Here is a 20,885-nt window from a genome sequence, read left to right as displayed (position 1 = left end):
AGAAATGTAAAAAACATATATAGTATGGGAGGAATAGAACTAAGTGATAGCATAGGGGAAATGGACTTGGGCATAATAGTAGATCACAAATTCAACATGAGCCAACAGTGCGGTGCTGCTGCAAAAAAGGCTAATAAAATTCTGGGATGTATTAAGACAAGCATTGAATCTAGATCAAGAGAGGTCATTATTCCGCTGTACTCTTCCCTGGTCAGACCACACCTGGAATACTGTGTACAGTTCTGGGCGCCTCAATTCAAGAAAGACATCGATATATTGGAGCAAGTCCAGAGAAGAGCAACCAAAATGGTGGAAGGTCTGCAAACCATGTCCTATGAGGAACGGCTAAAAGAACAAAGGATTATGTAGATAATCTTGTTTCCCTTAGTCCTAACAGCGGCACAATGTGGGGTATTTCGTGCCCCTGTGTGCTGGTAGGACAGGCGGAATTTTAATTAGCCATGTATTAATTTCACATGGCTTGTTCCCTTTAAGAGGGCACAGATACCTCCCCCCTGTGCGTAAATAACAAGTAATAATACATACATTCCAAAATAAACAACAATAGGGGGGGAATCCTTGTGCCGCTGTTAGGACTAAGGGAAACAAGATTATCTACATAATCCTTTGTTCCCTGTCGTCCCTACCAGCGGCACAATGTGGGGAAATAGCAAGTAATCCCCATAAGGGTGGGAGATTAAACACAAGCAGAATGTAATACAGTACGCCCGAAGGCAGTAGCTTCTGAGCCATACCGATCAAGTCGGTAGTGCTTCACAAAGGTTAATTCTGAAGACCAGGATGCTGCTGCACAAATCTGGTCCAAGGTGAGAGCCTTGACCTCTGCCCAAGAGGTCGATACTGCCCGCGTCGAATGGGCCCTTAGGACGGTCGGCGGAGGTAAGTTCTGACTCACAAACGCCAACTTGATTGCTTCCTTCACCCAGCGAGAGATGGTGGCCTTAGAAGCCTTGCGGCCTTTATGGCCCCCTACATAATTTATTAACAAGTTCTCAGATCTCCTGAAAGCGCGTGTGCGCTGAAGGTAAATCTGCAGGTTCCGGACTAAATCTAGGGTATGCCACTTCTCCTCCTCAGGGGAAGTGGGCACGGGAAAAAAGGTTGGCAAGCAAATGAGCTGACTCATATTCGCCCTAGAAGAAACTTTCGGCCTGAATCCTGGCAGAAATCTCAACTGAACACGGTCTTCAAAGAAGGCAATGTAAGGAGCTTCCGATGAGAGTGCTTGAAGCTCCCCTACTCTTTTTGCCGAGGTGATAGCGAGGAGAAAAGATACCTTATAGGTCAGCCACTTTAGATCCACCTCCTCCAGAGGTTCAAATGGAGCAACACAAAGTGCCGTTAGGACCTTGCTGAGGTCCCATTGGTGGACAGGAGCAGAAACTGCTGGTCTCAGCCTAGTTGCCCCTTTGATAAAGGTGCTCACTAAAGGATCCTGAGACAACCGCCTCCCCAGATAGGCGGACAAAGCGGCTACATGTACCTTCAGGGTAGAAGCTGCAAGCCCTCTGTCTAGGCCGTCCTGAAGGAAATCCAGGATCGCCCTCACAGGGGGATCGGAGGAGTCCACTTCGTGTTCCGTGCACCAGGCCTGGAAAATATTACCGATCCTACGGTAATTCTTATTGGTCGAGGTGGCTCTGGCGCTGGCTAAAGTCCTTAGGACGCCTTGAGACAGTCCTCTATTCCTTAATAGGGACTGGTCAACCTCCAGGCTGTCAGATTGAATCTCCTCAGATCGTGGTGTCTCAGCTCTCCTTGTGTCACCAGATCTGGGAGGGGGGGAAGTCCAAAGGGGCAGAGTGCATGATTGAAGACACCTGAACAGGTCTGAGCAGGTAAGTACCTGAAACTTCTTCTTACTCTTTCTCTTTAGGAGGACACAGAGTCCTCCCCACCTGTCCGATCCTTTACACAGGACAGAAAAAAACGCACAGGGGGGAGGTATCTGTGCCCTCTTAAAGGGAACAAGCCATGTGAAATTAATACATGGCTAATTAAAATTCCGCCTGTCCTACCAGCACACAGGGGCACGAAATACCCCACATTGTGCCGCTGGTAGGGACGACAGGGAACTGGGATTGTTTAGTTTGCAGAAGAGAAGGCTGAGGGGAGATTTAATAGCAGCCTACAAATATCTGAAACGGGAGGTGGTGGGCGCTCCATCAATGGAAATCTTCAAGCGGAATCTGGATAAACATATAGCTGGGATGATTTAGGAAAACCTGTACTCGCAGGGGGTTGGACCCGATGGCCCTTGAGGTCCCTTCCAACTCTACCAAAAAGAAAAAGAAAAGAAATCTCTGACCTTATCCACAACCTGTCCCCTCCATATATCTCTGACCTCATCCACAACCTGTCCCCTCCATATATCTCTGACCTCATCCACAACCTGTCCCCTCCATATATCTCTGACCTCATCCACAACCTGTCCTCTCCATATATCTCTGACCTCATCCACACCTGTCCCCTCCATATATCTCTGACCTCATGCACAACCGGTCCCCTCCATATATCTCTGACCTCATCCACAGCTGGTTCCCTCCATATATCTCCGACCTCATCCACAACCTGTCCCCTCCATATATCTCCGACCTCATCCACAACCTGTCCCCTCCATATATCTCCGACCTCATCCACACCTGTCCCCTCCATATATCTCTGACCTCATGCACAACCGGTCCCCTCCATATATCTCTGACCTCATCCACAACCGGTCCCCTCCATATATCTCCGACCTCATCCACAACCTGTCCCCTCCATATATCTCTGACCTCATCCACAGCTGGTTCCCTCCATATATCTCCGACCTCATCCACAACCTGTCCCCTCCATATATCTCCGACCTCATCCACAACCTGTCCCCTCCATATATCTATGACCTCATCCACAGCTGGTTCCCTCCATATATCTCCGACCTCATCCACAACCTGTCCCCTCCATATATCTCCGACCTCATCCACAACCTGTCCCCTCCATATATCTCCGACCTCATCCACAACCTGTCCCCTCCATATATCTCTGACCTCATCCACAACCTGTCCTCTCCATACATCTCTGACCTCATCCACAACCTGTCCTCTCCATACATCTCTGACCTCATCCACAACCTGCCCCCTCCATATATCTCTGACCTCATCCACAACCTGCCCCCTCCATATATCTCTGACCTCATCCACAACCTGTCCTCTCCATATATCTCTGACCTCATCCACAACCTGTCCCCTCCATATATCTCTGACCTCATCCACAACCTGTCCCCTCCATATATCTCTGACCTCATCCACAACCGGTCCCCTCCATATATCTCTGACCTCATCCACAACCTGTCCCCTCCATATATCTCTGACCTCATCCACAACCTGTCTCCTCCATATATCTCTGACTTCATCCATAACCTGTCCCCTCTATATATCTCTGACCTCATCCACAAACTGTCCCCACCATATATCTCTGACCTCATCCACAACCTGTCCCCTCCATATATCTCTGACCTCATCCACAACCTGTCCCCTCCATATATCTCTGACCTCATCCACAACCTGTCCCCACCATATATCTCTGACCTCATCCACAACCTGTCCCCTCCATATATCTCTGACCTCATCCACAACCTGTCCCCTCCATATATCTCTGACCTCATCCTCACCTGTCCTCTCCATATATCTCTGACCTCATCCACAACCTGTCCCCACCATATATCTCTGACCTCATCCACAACCTGTCCCCTCCATATATCTCTGACCTCATCCATAACCGGTCCCCTCCATATATTTCTGACCTCATCCACAACCTGTCCCCTCCATATATCTCTGACCTCATCCTCACCTGTCCCCTCCATATATCTCTGACCTCATCCACAACCTGTCCCCTCCATATATCTCTGACCTCATCCACAACCTGTCCCCTCCATATATCTCTGACCTCATCCACAACCTGTCCCCTCCATATATCTCTGACCTCATCCACAACCTGTCCCCACCATATATCTCTGACCTCATCCACAACCTGTCCCCTCCATATATCTCTGACCTCATCCACAACCTGTCCCCTCCATATATCTCTGACCTCATCCTCACCTGTCCTCTCCATATATCTCTGACCTCATCCACAACCTGTCCCCACCATATATCTCTGACCTCATCCACAACCTGCCCCCTCCATATATCTCTGACCTCATCCACAACCTGTCCCCTCCATATATCTCTGACCTCATCCACAACCTGTCCCCTCTATATATCTCTGACCTCATCCACAACCTGTCCCCTCCATATATCTCTGACCTCATCCACAACCGGTCCCCTCCATATATCTCTGACCTCATCCACAACCTGTACCCTCCATATATCTCCGACCTAATCACCCACTACCTGCCCACACATAACCTTCGATCCCCTAAAGACCTCCGACTCCGCTCTTCAGAAGACTTCTCCTGGGCATCCCCCATACTCTGGCTCTCACTACCACGACAAGACTGTCCCCACCATCAGAAGCTTTGAGAAGACTGGATAAAATTTTAGTCTCCATTCTTGGCCAATTTTAACCAATTCCTCGATATATATTGATTTTAGGCTTAGGGCTGATTTCTTAGCATTTTGCCCCCCAGAGAAGGCGATATATAAATGTATCCTCAGGATACCCCCCTCCCGGGCACTTACCTGCCCAGCCTCCATACTTTTTAAGGTCCGTCTTCCATACCCTTGAAAGGATATAAACTCTGAATCCTCTTAGGACTTTCCATGCCTGTTTGAGGACCACGTAGGACAGAGCCAGGTAACCCAGAAAGTTGAGGCCCTGACGAAGGAGAGGCTCCATTTGCTCCATCATGTATTCCCTATGTGAATGCTACCAGGGGTTATGTGAGTGTAAACTACAACCTGTCCCCACCTCCACCTGACAAGTCAATATAATTCTTCAGATACCGTTTCACCCGTACTGCACGCTACATGACACTGTGCACATAGTGCAGTATTAGTAGGTGGAGTTAGCAGAGTCTCTATAAAAGTGAAAAATTAACAACGGCTCTATTTAAGTCACCACATTGTTATATAACAAGTGTCAAGATGAGCTAGAACTACCGGCAGAACTAACTAGTAAGTCTGACTCAGCTCTGCCATATCCTCAAAGGGCACCTGAGGTTCCATCAAATGTTGAACTATCTTCAGGATCTTGCTGAGCAGTCTGTTCCCTGTCTTCCTATCAGTTTTTTCTAAAGCTACGAGCCCCGTTATGGCTGAAGCAGGGGGCGTGTACAATACAGAGTAGTTTGCCCTCCATCCATTATTACTATTACTGGTATATGGAATTCTGCCAGGAGTAACTGTAGCATAGGCATTACGTGCGATTTCCTGAGATTCATTAGGAACCTGTGATTTGACTTGAAGATCTTTTTGGAGAAAGGAGTTTGTGAAGACACAATAAGGATTCCCTTGAATCTTACCATGATTTTTGTGAAGATTTGCTGTGTTGACGACATTCCCACATGTGAATTGCAGATTTTGGATGCCTTGAGAGGTCTGCATAGCTAGTTGGAGAAATTTTTTGTGTCTTGGTAGAGGATGTACATGTAGGTAAGCATCTATGGTAGCAACCAAATGGTTTCCATCTTGAAGGTTCTTGAGTATACGCCCCGTCCTCATCCTTATCTTGTTCCATTGCTCCTTTTTGAGGAAACTCTTGACATAGAAAACCACCAGCTTGTCTGGGGAATCAAGAAAGAAATGGTTCTGATGGATTTCTATGAATTCTATGGCATAACCTTCTATTATGGTATGACCCATTCAATAGGAGATAGGTTGGCCCATTGTGGAGAGAGATTTAGTAGCGTCAAAAGTCTCCGAGATTTTTTTCTTCCTTATGGATTGGTTACGGTCTTTTCTGGACTTGGCACTTCTTGTTTCTCCTAAACCTTGGAGTTCCCCAGCCATTGTGCTCTTCTCCCAGCATTAGATAGTGCCAGAGATCTAGAAGACCACTCAATGGTATCTAAATAAGCGTCAAAGAGTTTCATTTGTAGACGTGTCCTCTTCAAGGTCTCTGGTGAGTTGACTTAACCAGTTGACCAAGGCTTTGACCATTGGAACTGCTGTCAAAGTGGACATGTACGAACCTACTGAAGTGCACTGAATCCGCTTTATGGTCCATCAGTTGGGTAACACGTGTCACACAAGTCTGGAATGATGTCCCGGACAAAGGTGAAGAAGCATTGACTTCAATATCATCATAAGAAGGCCCAAGGTTACAAAAATGTACAAAAAGTGGACAGTAGAAGATTGGAAACGATGGAGCGATGAGATGAAAGTCAATTGACTGGGCTTTGATGGGTGCAAATGGGACTGGACGGGAAAAGGAAGCCAATGAGTCGAGAAATTGGAGGAAATCTGATGATATGGGTTTTTTTTTTCTCACAGCCTAAGGCGTTGGGTACTTGTCCAAGATCAATGGAGGTCTCAATGCTGAGCTATATGTGACTATCCTACAAGACAAGTTACTTCCTACACTCAAGTACTATGGGTATGGATAGGACGACAAAGCTGGACAACGACCCAAAGCATACATCGAGATTACCAAAGAAATGGTTCAATGACAATGACGTAGAGGTGCTGGATTGGTCCCCTCAGTCCCCAAACCTCAACCCAATCCAACACTTGTGGATACAGTTGAAGAAAAAGCTGTATTTGTACCCAAGTGAGTCGTCCAGTATAGACCAACAATGGGAAGGTGTAGAAGAGACCTGGGGTCAGATTTCGGTGGAGACCTGCTTGAGCGCGGAAGGATTCAGGCCGTGCTGAAAGCCAAAAGTGGATTTACAAATAAATTCAGAAAGCTCAGCCCCCCCCCACCCCCTTTGATTCATACCATAGACCCCCATAATAGTATAATGCCCCATAGATGCCCTCTATGCACTATAATGCCCCATCAGGGGTGGACTATAATAAGGGTGAAGTGTGTTGTTGTCTGTGACCAGAGGCTACAAGAGGGGTCAACAGCAAGTAATCGTCCATTTGTCCTCAATATGATCCAACCTTATAATGAACTGTATCAGTAGCCATCTTGTGGACCCCTTGCGGCCCCTATTGCCCTTATTATAATCCGCCCCAGGCACTGACCCTGTTTAGATTCTGCAGTCACATTTGACTGCTGCATAGGGTTGAGCGATCGGGATCGGAAAAGATCAGATCCCGATCGGCGATCGAGCAAACTTCATGAACGAGATCGGGATTGGCTGGAAAATGATCAGAAATCGGAATTTGAAATCTCAAGATCGGCTCAACCTTAAAAGTGACTTTTCCCATAAAGAAGCATTGACTAGGGTTGAGCGATCGGGATCGGGGAAGATCGGATCCTGATCGTCGATCGAGCAAATTTCCCGATCGTGATCAGGAACGGCTGGAAAATAATCGAAAATTGGATTTTGAAATCTCAAGATCGGCTCAAGCCTACTGTCTATATAATATACAATTAGGGTTGAGCGATCGGGATCAGGAAAGATCGGATCCCAGTTGGTGATCGAGCAAATTTCATGATCGCGATTGGGATCGGCTAGAAAATGATCGGAAGTCGGATTTTAAAACCGATCCTGAAATCTCAAGATCGGCTCAACCCTATCTGCAACCAAAGCGTAAAGAGCCAGGATCGGTGCTGACACTGTTAATGGCAGGAGCTGGCGGTATTATACAGCTGACATCCCCCTTGTCTGCTCCATGTTATTCGTGACTTACACTGACTGGCAGGTTTGGCCGAGCACCCCGGAGCAATAATCTACAGGCGAGATGAGAAGAGATTTTGCATTTTTTTTATTTCTTTTTTCCGTATGTTATTTCTGGCTTCGTAGTCGTTCACACAGCTGCAGATATCGCTCTTCTGTCTTCTTTGGGCTACTTCTGCTTTTGCCTTACACTCTTCTCCATGGACTTGCTGGCCCCCCTGGCTACACTAGCCATAAAACTGGAGCCCAGGAGGGAGTCGGTCATGAAGAGGTTGAGGAAATAACTCTGCAAGAAGAAGTCGTAGCCATGAGTAGAATTATATTGTCCTGTAGTTACACTTCTGGCCACTAGACGGCAGTGTCTATATAGGTTAAAGGGGAGGGTAGTCTAATGGTTCTACCCTTACTACAATACACATGTATCTATAGCCCTTCCACTGGAGGGCGCTGTAACAAGAGAGATGCAGCCAGTGGCGTAACGACCAGGCTCAGAGGGGTACCAGGCCTGCAGCTAGCTGGAGATGGTCAGGGCCCTGGACCACTATGATAGCGTTTGGGAAAACCAGGGGAGATGACTAAAAATAACAAATACTTATACTCACCTCTCCAGGGCTCTTCAGGTCTGTGACTGAGGTCTCGCACCCCAGACGTCACTGCTGGGGACTGGGCTTTGGCCCCGGCATTCACATGGGGTGTGTTGGAATAATGACGTCATCACGCCCCATGTGACCACTGAGGCCCAATTACAGGCTTCAGCAGTGATGTTTGGGGCGCCTTTACCTCAGTCTCAGGCAGAAAAGGACTGAAGAGGATGCGGAAAAGAGCCAGGCGGAGCAAGGATGCCCCGGAGAGGTGAGGTGAACTTTCCTTGGGCCTCTACTTATTATACTCTGGGGACTGTGTGTGGGCCAGTGTGGAGCATATTATACTGTGTGAGGAAATTGTTGAGCATATATTATTGCAGTGGGAACACAGTTGAGTATATAATACTGTGTGGGGCCATTGTTAAGCATATAATACTGTGTGGGGACCTATTGTGCAGCATATTATATTGTGTCAGGCCATTGTTGAGCATATAATACTGTGTGGGGACTATTGTGGAGCATATTATATTATGTGGGGACTATTGTGGAGCATATTATATTATGTGGGGACTATTGTGGAGCATATTATATTATGTGGGGACTATTGTGGAGCATATTATATTATGTGGGGACTATTGTGGAGCATATTATATTATGTGGGGACTATTGTGGAGCATATTATATTGTGTGGGGACTATTGTGGAGCATATTATATTATGTGGGGACTATTGTGGAGCATATTATATTATGTGGGGACTATTGTGGAGCATATTATATTATGTGGGGACTATTGTGGAGCATATTATATTATGTGGGGACTATTGTGGAGCATATTATATTATGTGGGGACTATTGTGGAGCATATTATATTGTGTGGGGACTATTGTGGAGCATATTATATTATGTGGGGACTATTGTGGAGCATATTATATTATGTGGGGACTATTGTGGAGCATATTATATTATGTGGGGACTATTGTGGAGCATATTATATTATGTGGGGACTATTGTGGAGCATATTATATTCTGTGGGGACTATTGTGGAGCATATTATATTATGTGGGGACTATTGTGGAGCATATTATATTATGTGGGGACTATTGTGGAGCATATTATATTGTGTGGGGCCATTGTTGAGCATACATCATACATTACCCTCCAGTCACCTCCAAATCTGCATTTAGAATTAATTACCTGAATGCTGTGGGAAAGACAACCGTTGGTGCGATGGGTGTATCCCACAGTGTTCAGGGCTTCCCGGGCAAATTCTTTGGCATCTTTTACAAAAAGATTACTTGGTGCGTTTTGGGTCATATTGGTAGAGACCATCATGGGCGTCACAGACTGTGGATACATAAGGAGCCATTGAAACCGATGTATCTAACCCCATCATGTGTGATACTGTCTGCTGAGCTGTGTATCTAATCCTATCCTGTGTGATACTGTATACTGAGCTGTGTATCTAATCCTATCCTGTGTGATACTGTATACTGAGCTGTGTATCTAATCCTATCCCGTGTGATACTGTATACTGAGCTGTGTATCTAATCCTATCCTGTGTGATACTGTATACTGAGCTGTGTGTATAATCCTATCCCGTGTGATACTGTATACTGAGCTGTGTATCTAATCCTATCCTGTGTGATACTGTATACTGAGCTGTGTATCTAATCCTATCCCGTGTGATACTGTATACTGAGCTGTGTATCTAATCCTATCCCGTGTGATACTGTATACTGAGCTGTGTATCTAATCCTATCCCGTGTGATACTGTATACTGAGCTGTGTATCTAATCCTATCCCGTGTGATACTGTATACTGAGCTGTGTATCTAATCCTATCCCGTGTGATACTGTATACTGAGCTGTGTATCTAATCCTATCCCGTGTGATACTGTATACTGAGCTGTGTATCTAATCCTATCCCGTGTGATACTGTATACTGAGCTGTGTATCTAATCCTATCCCGTGTGATACTGTATACTGAGCTGTGTATCTAATCCTATCCCGTGTGATACTGTATACTGAGCTGTGTATCTAATCCTATCCTGTGTGATACTGTATACTGAGCTGTGTATCTAATCCTATCCTGTGTGATACTGTATACTGAGCTGTATCTAATCCTACCCTGTGTGATACTGTATACTGAGCTGTGTATCTAATCCTATCCTGTGTGATACTGTATACTGAGCCGTGTATCTAATCCTATCCTGTGTGATACTGTATACTGAGCCGTGTATCTAATCCTATCCCGTGTGATACTGTATACTGAGGTGTGTATCTAATCCTATCCCGTGTGATACTGTATACTGAGCTGTGTATCTAATCCTATCCTGTGTGATACTGTATACTGAGCTGTGTATCTAATCCTATCCCGTGTGATACTGTATACTGAGCCGTGTATCTAATCCTATCCCGTGTGATACTGTATACTGAGCCGTGTATCTAATCCTATCCCGTGTGATACTGTATACTGAGCCGTGTATCTAATCCTATCCCATGTGATACTGTATACTGAGGTGTGTATCTAATCCTATCCCGTGTGATACTGTCCCTGAGTTGTATCTAATCCTATCCTGTGTGATACTGTATACTGAGCTGTGTATCTAATCCTATCCTGTGTGATACTGTATACTGAGCTGTGTATCTAATCCTATCCTGTGTGATACTGTATACTGAGCTGTGTATCTAATCCTATCCTGTGTGATACAGTATACTGAGCTGTGTATCTAATCCTATCCTGTGTGATACAGTATACTGAGCTGTGTATCTAATCCTATCCTGTGTGATACTGTATACTGAGCTGTGTATCTAATCCTATCCCGTGTGATACTGTATACTGAGGTGTGTATCTAATCCTATCCCGTGTGATACTGAATACTGAGCTGTATCTAATCCTATCCTGTGTGATACTGTATACTGAGCTGTGTATCTAATCCTATCCTGTGTGATACTGTATACTGAGCTGTGTATCTAATCCTATGCTGTGTGATACTGTATACTGAGCTGTGTATCTAATCCTATCCTGTGTGATACTGTATACTGAACTGTGTATCTAATCCTATCCTGTGTGATACTGCATACTGAGCTGTGTATCTAATCCTATCCTGTGTGATACTATCCCTGAGCTGTATCTAATCCTATGATGCCTGATGTCTTAGCACTCCTCCCCCATCATCTTCTCTTACATTACCTGGACTGTTATTCCTTTTGATTTATATTCTATGTTAAGGGCGCGGGAAAAAAAATCCAAGAACGCCTGGAAGAAAACAGAAGGAAGATGCGGCTGATACCAGAGAACAAATGCTGATTCAATCTAATCTGCCTTCTAATCCATGAAGTGATTACATCCAGTGACCCCTGTCTTTTTTACTATAGACACATTTAGAGCCACTTCCTATTTTATGTAAATTAGCAGGAGGTAGTCATAGCCCCGCCTACTCTACAACGCCATAATACCTTGGTGGCGCTGTATATGGTCATCATAGGGTAAGGGCGATTACCGGCCTCAGATGACACATTGATGATCAGACCTTTCTTCCTGGGAAACAGAAAACAATGGCTGTAATCTACTGGGTAAGTATCACCCGACTACATCGCTATCAACACAGTCCAACCATCATCCAACTCTTCTGATATCTACACAGCCCAACCATCATCCAACCACACCACTATCTACACAGCCCAACCATCATCCAACCACACCACTATCTACACAGTCTAACCATCAGCCAACCACACCGCTATCTACACAGTCTAACCATCATCCAACCACACCACTATCTACACAGTCTAACCATCATCCAACCACACCACTATCTACACAGCCCAACCATCATCCAACCACACCACTATCTACACAGCCCAACCATCATCCAACCACACCACTATCTACACAGCCCAACCATCATCCAACCACACCACTATCTACACAGTCTAACCATCAGCCAACCACACCGCTATCTACACAGCACAACCATCAGCCAACCACACCGCTATCTACACAGCACAACCATCAGCCAACCACACCGCTATCAACACAGCCCAACCATCACCCAACTCCTCTAATATCTACACAGTCCAACCATCATCCAACTCTTCTGATATCTACACAGCCCAACCATCATCCAACCACACCACTATCTACACAGCGCAACCATCATCCAACCACACCACTATCTACACAGCCCAACCATCATCCAACCACACCACTATCTACACAGCCCAACCATCATCCAACCACACCACTATCTACACAGTCTAACCATCATCCAACCACACCACTATCTACACAGTCTAACCATCAGCCAACCACACCACTATCTACACAGTCTAACTATCACCCCGACTACATCGCTATCAATACAGCCCAACCATCACTCAACTATAATGATATCTACACACCCCAAACATTACCCGGCTACACCGCTATCAACACAACTCATCCATCACCCTACTACACCGCTATCTACATAGCCTAACCATCACTTGACCACACCGATATCTATACAACCCAACCACAGCATTATCAACACAGCCTAACCATCACCCACCCACAGCGATACTTACACAGTCCAACCATCAGCCAACCACACCACTAACTATACAAGCTATACTAGCTATATACCAATACCCGACCACAACGCTATCTATACAGCCTAACCAATACCCGACCACACCTCTATCTACACAGCTCAACCGTTAGCCAACCACATGGCTTTCTACAAAGTTCAGTTATCACCTATCCGCTATCTACAGAGCTGAGCCATTAGCCAACCACACCTCTATATACACAGCCGAACAATCAGCCAAACTCTGCTATCTACAAAGCCTAACCATCAGCCAAACACACTGATCTCCACACAGTTCATCCATCACCCAACCACACCTCCATCTACACAGCCCAACCATCACTCAACTACACTACAAATTCCAAAAACCATCCCATAACTACACTGATACATTCACAGTCCAAACATCAACCATCTACACCACTATCTATAAATTCCAACCATCAACCAACCACACTGCCATCTACACAGTCCAACTATTTCTCAAACACACCTCACTCAACACCGTCCAACCATTACCCAACCACACCGCTATCTATCTCGAGAGCCCAATCATCAGCCAGCATTACTATTTACACAGTTCAATGACCTCACAATTCAGTGTACACCTCATACCTCTGTATCATTTTTGGAAGAACAATCCTGGTCATCTGGAACACAGAAATAAAGGTTATATTGGGTTACCCTTCAGTTGGAGGGATATGTAGTCATGGAGGAGGGGAAGACTCCTGGCCCCCTTCTGTCTTTGTCACCATGCAGGAGTGGGGTGGGGGGGTATTCTGATGGGGGACATACCTGGTGATACGGATACGTACTTGTACAGCTGATGTCATGTTACAGTTCATAGTGGCCATTGCTCTCTGTTGGAAACAAAAACATAAAAATTTTCACTTTATAGTCTACCAAACCTCTCGGAGTCAGTGACAGGACACAACCTCTTCATCCCATTCAGTGGTCCACTAGACTTTGTACCACTATGGGTGGAGGACATCTCAGAAGAGAAGACTTGGTAAAGGAGGAGGATCTTGGAGGTGTCTTGGTTTCTTGCTTCACTATGAAGAGTATGAGAGTATTGGATGATGGGAAACATCACAGATGGGATGGGGTAGGCGGGAGTGTAACACTCAGGAGGGCCAGGGCTGGTATCACGGGTAATATATCTGATGTGGCTGGATTTCAGGGGGTCCCTGGGTCCCAAATGTGCACAAAATCTCCTTTTTGATGTCCCTGACTACCCACCCCCACTCTGATATCTGACAATGACAACAGACAACCAGGTCTCGGGGGTAGCCGTTGCTCTTTTTTACTAGCAGGACATGGTAATATAAATGTACATATGGAGTAATTCTTCACATACAATACAGCGATCTTTGTAGGTAGTGTCCAGTTAGCAGATGATGGAGGCAGAATGCTTTGGATAGATTAATTAGTAGTTGCTTGGGTAGTTAAACTTGTATATACTTGTAAAGATGGCCTGTATCCAAGGGGTTAGTCCTCAACAACTGGGTACACGTATGTAGAAGAGCAAATACAATTTTTTTTTTAGCAGCGGGAGACCCTCAATTTCTGCCAGACTAGCTATGGGTGTCTTAAATATAGATCTGTCCCAAAGACTTACTTGGATAGAGAGATACGTGTAGAAGTCCCAGATGTATGGATAAGCAGGTCCGTCAACTTTAGTGCTTTTTTAGGCTTGGAGCTTCAGAGGAAAACACTCTCTGAGGAGAATCTCGAGTACAGAGGAAAAGCCATCTCTGCTTGCAGTGCCCTGAGAGTTGGCTGCCATTTTCAGCTCTCCATGTGCTGTCTCTGCAGCTGTCTCTACACAAAGGACCAGAGCACAAGGTCCCCAACCCCCCTAGAGCGGGCTGTAACCCCTCCTCCTCCAGGCCAGTCCTGAAGGTCACCTGATTGTACTGGACACACCTTCACACTGACAACTCAAATTACAATGGCAAAGTATAGGCAGGTGTAGTTCACAAAAACATCCACAAGATGGAGCATTAATAGACCCCCTGTGTGCTGGCTCTGGAAAAATAGAAGGAATGAAGGGGGAGGAAACGCTTTACCTTATATGCAAATGTCCATACCATCTCGGTCTGCAAGGACTATTAAAGGGAATTGGACGAGCAGCACCGGGACATTACAGGAGGTCTTGGAAGGGATAGTGTAAATAGACGGGAGTCTAGGTTGGCCTTGAGGCTATGACGAGAAAGACTATTGAATGACATGTATTTGGGAAAAGAAGACTTGGAGTAGCGAGAAGGAAAGGTACGGTAGGTTTCAAGGTTGACTTTGAGGGCATGAAGGATATGGGAGAGTTGGTTAGATATTAGAGAAAATACTATGAGGAAAGCGACCATGTGGAGATGTGAACAGGAGATTCAAGGAGAGCAGTAACGTTGGACAGATATCGGGAGATCATCGACTTGATAGAAGAAGGAAAGAACCAAAGCAATGCAAGAACGGAGGGACAGATACTAACAGCCGAGTCACAATGGTGATGGTAGATTGGTGTAGTTTATTGGTGGACTACAGAGGATGGTGTCGCAGTAGTCTATTGAGGATAAAGTAATGGCCACCATCCAATTTACGATAGTCACTTCCTCCACAACTTCTGAATGAGCTGAGACTATCAGAACCTGCAGGGGGTTATCACAAGTTTTGATGTCTTGTGTAAGAAGATGGTCGATTCAACATCACACTCACCTCGCTGACATTGGGCACATTAAGAAATGTGACGGGGGTTGGATTGTAGATCATCCCGACGTTATTGACTGCAACAGAAGATGTAAACATTGAATTCTTGGCTTGTAGCAAGACGGAGACTCAGCGAAAGAAGAGGAGAGCGAGGACATAGAAACTGATAAAAGAGGAAAGGAGAGAACGAACAGTACATAGAGAAGGGGGGCCTAAGGTCAAGTTGGTGCCTCAGTTATGGTTCTTGCTTTGGCCACCCAAACCACAAAGCCCTGGTTTTTGTTTTCCCCTCCACTTCTTTCCTTGACCATTGGGGCAATTCCTCCTCTTTTTATTAACCATGTATTTCCTTTGAGTGGTGGGTCCTACATGTTCTATAGAATGGAAAGGGATTGGACTAAGCAGGTGCCAAGCGCACCCAAAAATATCCTCAAGTCTTTTATCTGAGGATACGGAGAACCTACGATGCTAAGCCCTTTATCTACTCCACCATCAATTAAAAAAGTCTAGTCAACTTGTCAAAGGGAACTCAGTCACTCTCAAGATCTAAAATATCTTCTGTCTTGTTCCATATGGACCTGCCAATGGTTTGAGCTTCTGATAAGAACATTGGATACAGAGTGTTTACGGGACCCGACCAGACAAGGTCCAACCTCCACATCTGAGAAAGTAATACCGAGGATGCCGATATCCAGCGACTTCAACTCCTGTTCAACTTTAGGGTAGATTTCAGGTCCTCCTGTGAAGTCCAGCTGGATTACTTTGGTTTTCCTCTTGGTCTTTTGTTCTGTGGAGGTTAGAAAGTTCTGTAAGTGTCTGGAATATTTGCTTAAAGGGATGCCAGCATATCAATCCCGCAGACTGATCTAGGTGACCCTAACCTAACAAGGTTGGCCGTTGTGACTTGTTGCCACTGTTGCTGAAATTTTCACAAATTTTGTCAATACGCAAATTAACTTTTTTAAGAAACTCCCTCATGGTCTATATCTAGAAACCTTATCCATCATACTGGTGTCTTTATCACGAGAGGTTCTGTACCTGGAGATTTCAGTCACTATCTTTCTCTACCCTATCTAGATCCTTTAGCTTCTCCGCTGGCATATGAAGACAATATTCGTTATCTAGTCTATTCATCTAGATAGTGACTAAAGGTCCTCTTAGACCGGCCAATTTTGCAGCCAATCTCCAGGAATGAAGTCTCGTGCAGGTGTTGGTTCCTGCCGTATAGCGTCAACCCTTATTGAAGAAGAACTTTGTTTCTAGAGTCTTCATTCGTGATACCATCTAAAGTCCTCATTCAGGCTGTATCTTGAAACCAGACGGATAAATGTCCTGTCTAGGTTATATGAGGACGCTGTATCTGTCTAGAAACCTTCATTACTATAAAATATAAATGAGGTCTAACAATAGAGAGGCAGGACTTGTTTTTTCTTGACAGTATCTAGAATCTTCCCTCAAACTTGGAGATCTTGTTTAACAGGATCAAGGATATTGATTCACGTTGTCAGAGTCTAGACTCCCTCTTTAGCTGGTCTCCATTGCGAGTTTTATTGTCGGTCACTAGGTAACGTGAAAGAAACCTTTAGATTGAGACGATGAATGTCTTGGTACTGATGGGAGGTCTAGATGGAAGAAGGATATAGAACTCTAGAAAACTAGCAAGAAGAGTCTTTCTTCAACTCGTTGTATCTGGAGACCTCCATAATCCTCTCTGGATTCTGACATGATGGACTCCAGATAAAGAATCTTTCAACCTATCTTGTCACCTCCTTGATCTTGTCTGGATATTGATAAGATAAGCAAAATAGACTAACAAGGGGCAAAAGTCCTACCTCAGTCTCTGTATCTGGAGACTTCCTTGGCCTGGTCTCTATAATGATGAGATAAACCATATCTCCAGATAAAATGGTTGAGGGTGAAGGTGACGAGGGACATATCGGAAGGATATCTAGATCTAGAGATGTACTTCATCCTGTCTACTTAAGAACAAATGTGATCTACAGATCGAGACGGGAAGAAGAAGAACTCGAGATACTTTTAGGATGAATGAAGACTTCAGAATCCTTTCCTCACTAAATTGAGACTTCATTTGTCCTATCTGAATGCGTCATCTTGAGTAAATCTAGGTCGTCACATATCTTTACATTTCCAGAATCATCTCTTACCGATCTCCTTTGCAACACGTTTCAGTTTTTCCAGAGTTCTACTGATGAGGACGATGTCGAAACCCCTTTTGGCCAACTATGGAGAAGAGACAAATTTATGAGGAGATAGAAGTCACATAGACATAGACTGACGAACTGGTGTCCACTGACCTCCTCAGCGTAGGCCTTCCCGATCCCATCTGTTGCTCCCGTTACCACTAGAAATATCAGAAAATAATACAATACAAAAATTGACCTTAAATGAAATGGAACCTAGTAGATCCCGGATTGTTCAAATTTGCCCCGACCTGACGATAATTAGATTAGAAGAACATTTTCCTGTGTGGGCAAGACACATTGCTTGATCCTGTCCCAAAGAGTAATGACCTATATGGACATGGAGTTGAGGATATGAGGTTTGGGGTTCTCTACATGCCGGTCTCTCCACCTTGGTAGCCATGAAATATTATGAGGCTGGATCCGAAACAGGGACCTTGACCTCTTCTAATTCGTTTGGCTAAAGATCCAAGTGTCCCATCTCCAATCCATGCCTGTTCCCTATAGGAGGCCATATCGCTCCTGTTACTGTGTAGACCACTTGGCATCTAAGGTTCCTTCTTTCATCCACTATGTTACTGTATATTTTTTTGCCTTGAAGTCTGAGGGAACTCTCCAACTGCGATATGATGACACAGACACGGACAGTTTGGCTGCCACGGTAAATTTTACTACATCGGTCAATTACTCATTAACGCACCATGGACTTTACCCATCAGGACGGCAAACAGAAAGAATCTCTACATTACTAGAGTACGTTACACAGGACTTATGTAAGTATTCACACCCCTAGTGCACATAATGGCACTTTCGAATGTCAAAGTGACCATGAACTTCTACATTTCACTCAATGCAAACTGAATGCAAAAGTAAAAAGTATTCACACCCCTTCCACTTGTCTATGGCTACTCTCAGTACACATAGAATGACTCGCTATAATGCCAAAGTGACAGTAAATGTGTACAATTCACAAATAGGGTTGAGCCGATCTTGAGATTTCAGGATCATTTTTAAAATCCGATTTCCGATCATTTTCCAGCCGATCCCGAAATTTGCTCGATCGCCGATCGGGACCCGATTTTCCCGATCCCAAGTGCTCAACCCTAACCACTAGTGTACACTATTAGGGTTGAGCCGATCTTGAGATTTCAGGATCGTTTTTAAAATCCGATTTTCGATCATTCTCCAGCCGATCCCAATCGTGAAATTCGCTCGATCACCGATCGGAATCCGATCTTTCCCGATCTCGATCGCTCAACCCTAGTTACTAGTGTACACTATGAGGGTTGAGCTGATCTTGAGATTTCAGGACCGTTTTTAAAATCCGATTTTCCAGCCGATCCCAAAATTTGCTCGATCGCCGATCGGAATCCGATCTTTCCCGATCCCTCAACCCTATTCACAGAATGAGTTAATGCAAAAGTATTCACGCCCCATTTAATTCTGGAAGACATATTCTCAACTGGATAGAATTTTTTTTTTTTTTTGACTCTGGTCTTGTCCACTTGATATTTTAACCCATTCTCCCAGATGTTTGATTTTAGGGTTGGGGTCCTCCAGGATTTCTGTATGATATGGATATGCAGCCTCAGGAGACTTGCAACCACAGCCACTTACCTGCCCAGCCTCCATACTTTTTAAGGTCCGTCTTCCACCACCTGGAGAGGATATGAACTCTGAATCCTTTTAGGGCCTTCCATGCCTGTTTGAGGACCAGATAGGATAGAGCCAAGTGACCCAGAAGATTGAGGCCCTGAGACAGAAGCGGTTCCATCTGCTCCATCATGCAGTCCCTAGGCGAGTGTCACCAGGATTTATCTGTGTGTAAACTTCAACCCGTCCCCACCTCCAGCTGAACGGAGTCAATAGGACACTTCATATACAGTCCTGCCTGTGCTGCGTGGTACACGGCCCTGTGCAGATTAGTGCAGTATTTGTAGGTCACCGGTGGGGGGGGGGGGGAGAGTAGTCACCAGACTTTCTATCAAAAGTGAAAAATTAACAAGGCTCAGCTGTCGAGCCAGGTCTATCGGCAGAACTATCCAAGAATGGATCAAGAACGTTCTACCAATCCTGAATCTTTCGCGTGCTCACTGTTGGGACATCTGAAACTTTTTGAAAGCCTCCATAACGCCTCAATTGCCAACTTTTTATCCTAAAAATGCCCAGTTATAGTCTTGTTAGGAAGTATGTACGAGGGGTGAATCCATTACTCTACCAAGGACGGCGGATATTCTTCTACAGGGAGGGGAGGCAGGTAGAGGCGTTGGGCCAAACCAAGTGCTGATGGAGAAGGAGGTACCAATGCATTGTGCCACCATACTGGGACAGGAGGAGTGGATTAAAGGAGAAGTTTGGCCCAACAGTTAAGGGTGCTGATGGTCCCTAAGTGGTGCTTATTGGACTTGCGAGATTGATAGACCTGAAGCCTGTCTCACCCAAGACTGGTTTAGGGGAGGCAGGTAGAGGCATTGGGCCAAACCAAGTGCTGATGGAGAAGGGGGTACCAATGCATTGTGCCACTATACTGGGACAGGAGGAGTGAATTAAAGGAGAAGTTTGGCCCAACAGTTAAGGGTGCTGATGGTCCCTAAGTGGTGCTTATTGGACTTGCGAGACTGATAGACCTGAAGCTGGTCTCACCCAAGACTGGTGTAGACTTTGACCAAACCAAGTGTTGATGGAGAAGGGGGTACCAATGCATTGTGCCACTATACTGGGACAGGAGGAGTGAATTAAAGGAGAAGTTTGGCCCAACAGTTAAGGGTGCTGATGGTCCCTAAGTGGTGCTTATTGGACTTGCGAGACTGATAGACCTGAAGCTGGTCTCACCCAAGACTGGTGTAGACTTTGACCAAACCAAGTGTTGATGGAGAAGGGGGTACCAATGCATTGTGCCACTATACTGGGACAGGAGGAGTGAATTAAAGGAGAAGTTTGGCCCAACAGTTAAGGGTGCTGATGGTCCCTAAGTGGTGCTTGTTGGACTTGCGAGATTGATAGACCTGAAGCCTGTCTCACCCAAGACTGGTTTAGGGGAGGCAGGTAGAGGCGTTGGGCCAAACCAAGTGCTGATGGAGAAGGGGGTACCAATGCATTGT

The 20,885-nt window shown here is 45.3% G+C and overlaps 2 protein-coding genes across 2 annotated transcripts in view; both read right to left on the bottom strand.

Annotated features, from left to right (window-relative positions):
* Nucleotides 1-4,848, bottom strand: part of LOC142202334 (very-long-chain 3-oxoacyl-CoA reductase-B-like) — a 33,484-nt gene extending 28,636 nt beyond the window's left edge. Inside the window, exon 1 of the mRNA XM_075272411.1 lies at nt 4,680-4,848. Within this exon, the coding sequence (XP_075128512.1) occupies nt 4,680-4,848 (169 nt within the window). The remainder of the gene's footprint in view (nt 1-4,679) is intronic.
* A 2,969-nt stretch (nt 4,849-7,817) lies between these two features.
* Nucleotides 7,818-19,645, bottom strand: LOC142202333 (very-long-chain 3-oxoacyl-CoA reductase-B-like). The gene is made up of 11 exons (XM_075272410.1): nt 19,402-19,645; nt 17,899-17,945; nt 17,749-17,824; nt 16,260-16,370; nt 15,593-15,660; nt 13,699-13,743; nt 13,499-13,533; nt 11,772-11,853; nt 11,506-11,571; nt 9,508-9,657; nt 7,818-8,015 (listed from the first exon to the last, which is right to left on the bottom strand). The coding sequence occupies exons 1-11, from the start codon at nt 19,568-19,570 to the stop codon at nt 7,899-7,901; spliced, it is 966 nt and encodes a 321-aa protein (XP_075128511.1). The 5' UTR covers nt 19,571-19,645; the 3' UTR covers nt 7,818-7,898.
* Nucleotides 19,646-20,885: the final 1,240 nt, after the last annotated feature.

This window comes from Leptodactylus fuscus, chromosome 5 (assembly GCF_031893055.1).
Source record: "Leptodactylus fuscus isolate aLepFus1 chromosome 5, aLepFus1.hap2, whole genome shotgun sequence".
Lineage (NCBI taxonomy): Eukaryota > Metazoa > Chordata > Amphibia > Anura > Leptodactylidae > Leptodactylus > Leptodactylus fuscus.
Note: the sequence above shows the minus strand (reverse complement) of the source record. Positions and strands in the feature narration are given on the sequence as shown.

Coding starts and splice junctions, on each gene's coding strand:
- LOC142202333 (XM_075272410.1), bottom strand. CDS start 19,570: ATGATGGAGCAGATGGAACCGCTTCTGTCTCAGGGCCTCAATCTTCTG. Junction 13,534..13,698: donor ACATGACATCAGCTGTACAA/GTACGTATCCGT, acceptor TCTGTGTTCCAG/ATGACCAGGATTGTTCTTCC. Junction 8,016..9,507: donor GTCTTTCCCACAGCATTCAG/GTAATTAATTCT, acceptor TTCTTCTTGCAG/AGTTATTTCCTCAACCTCTT.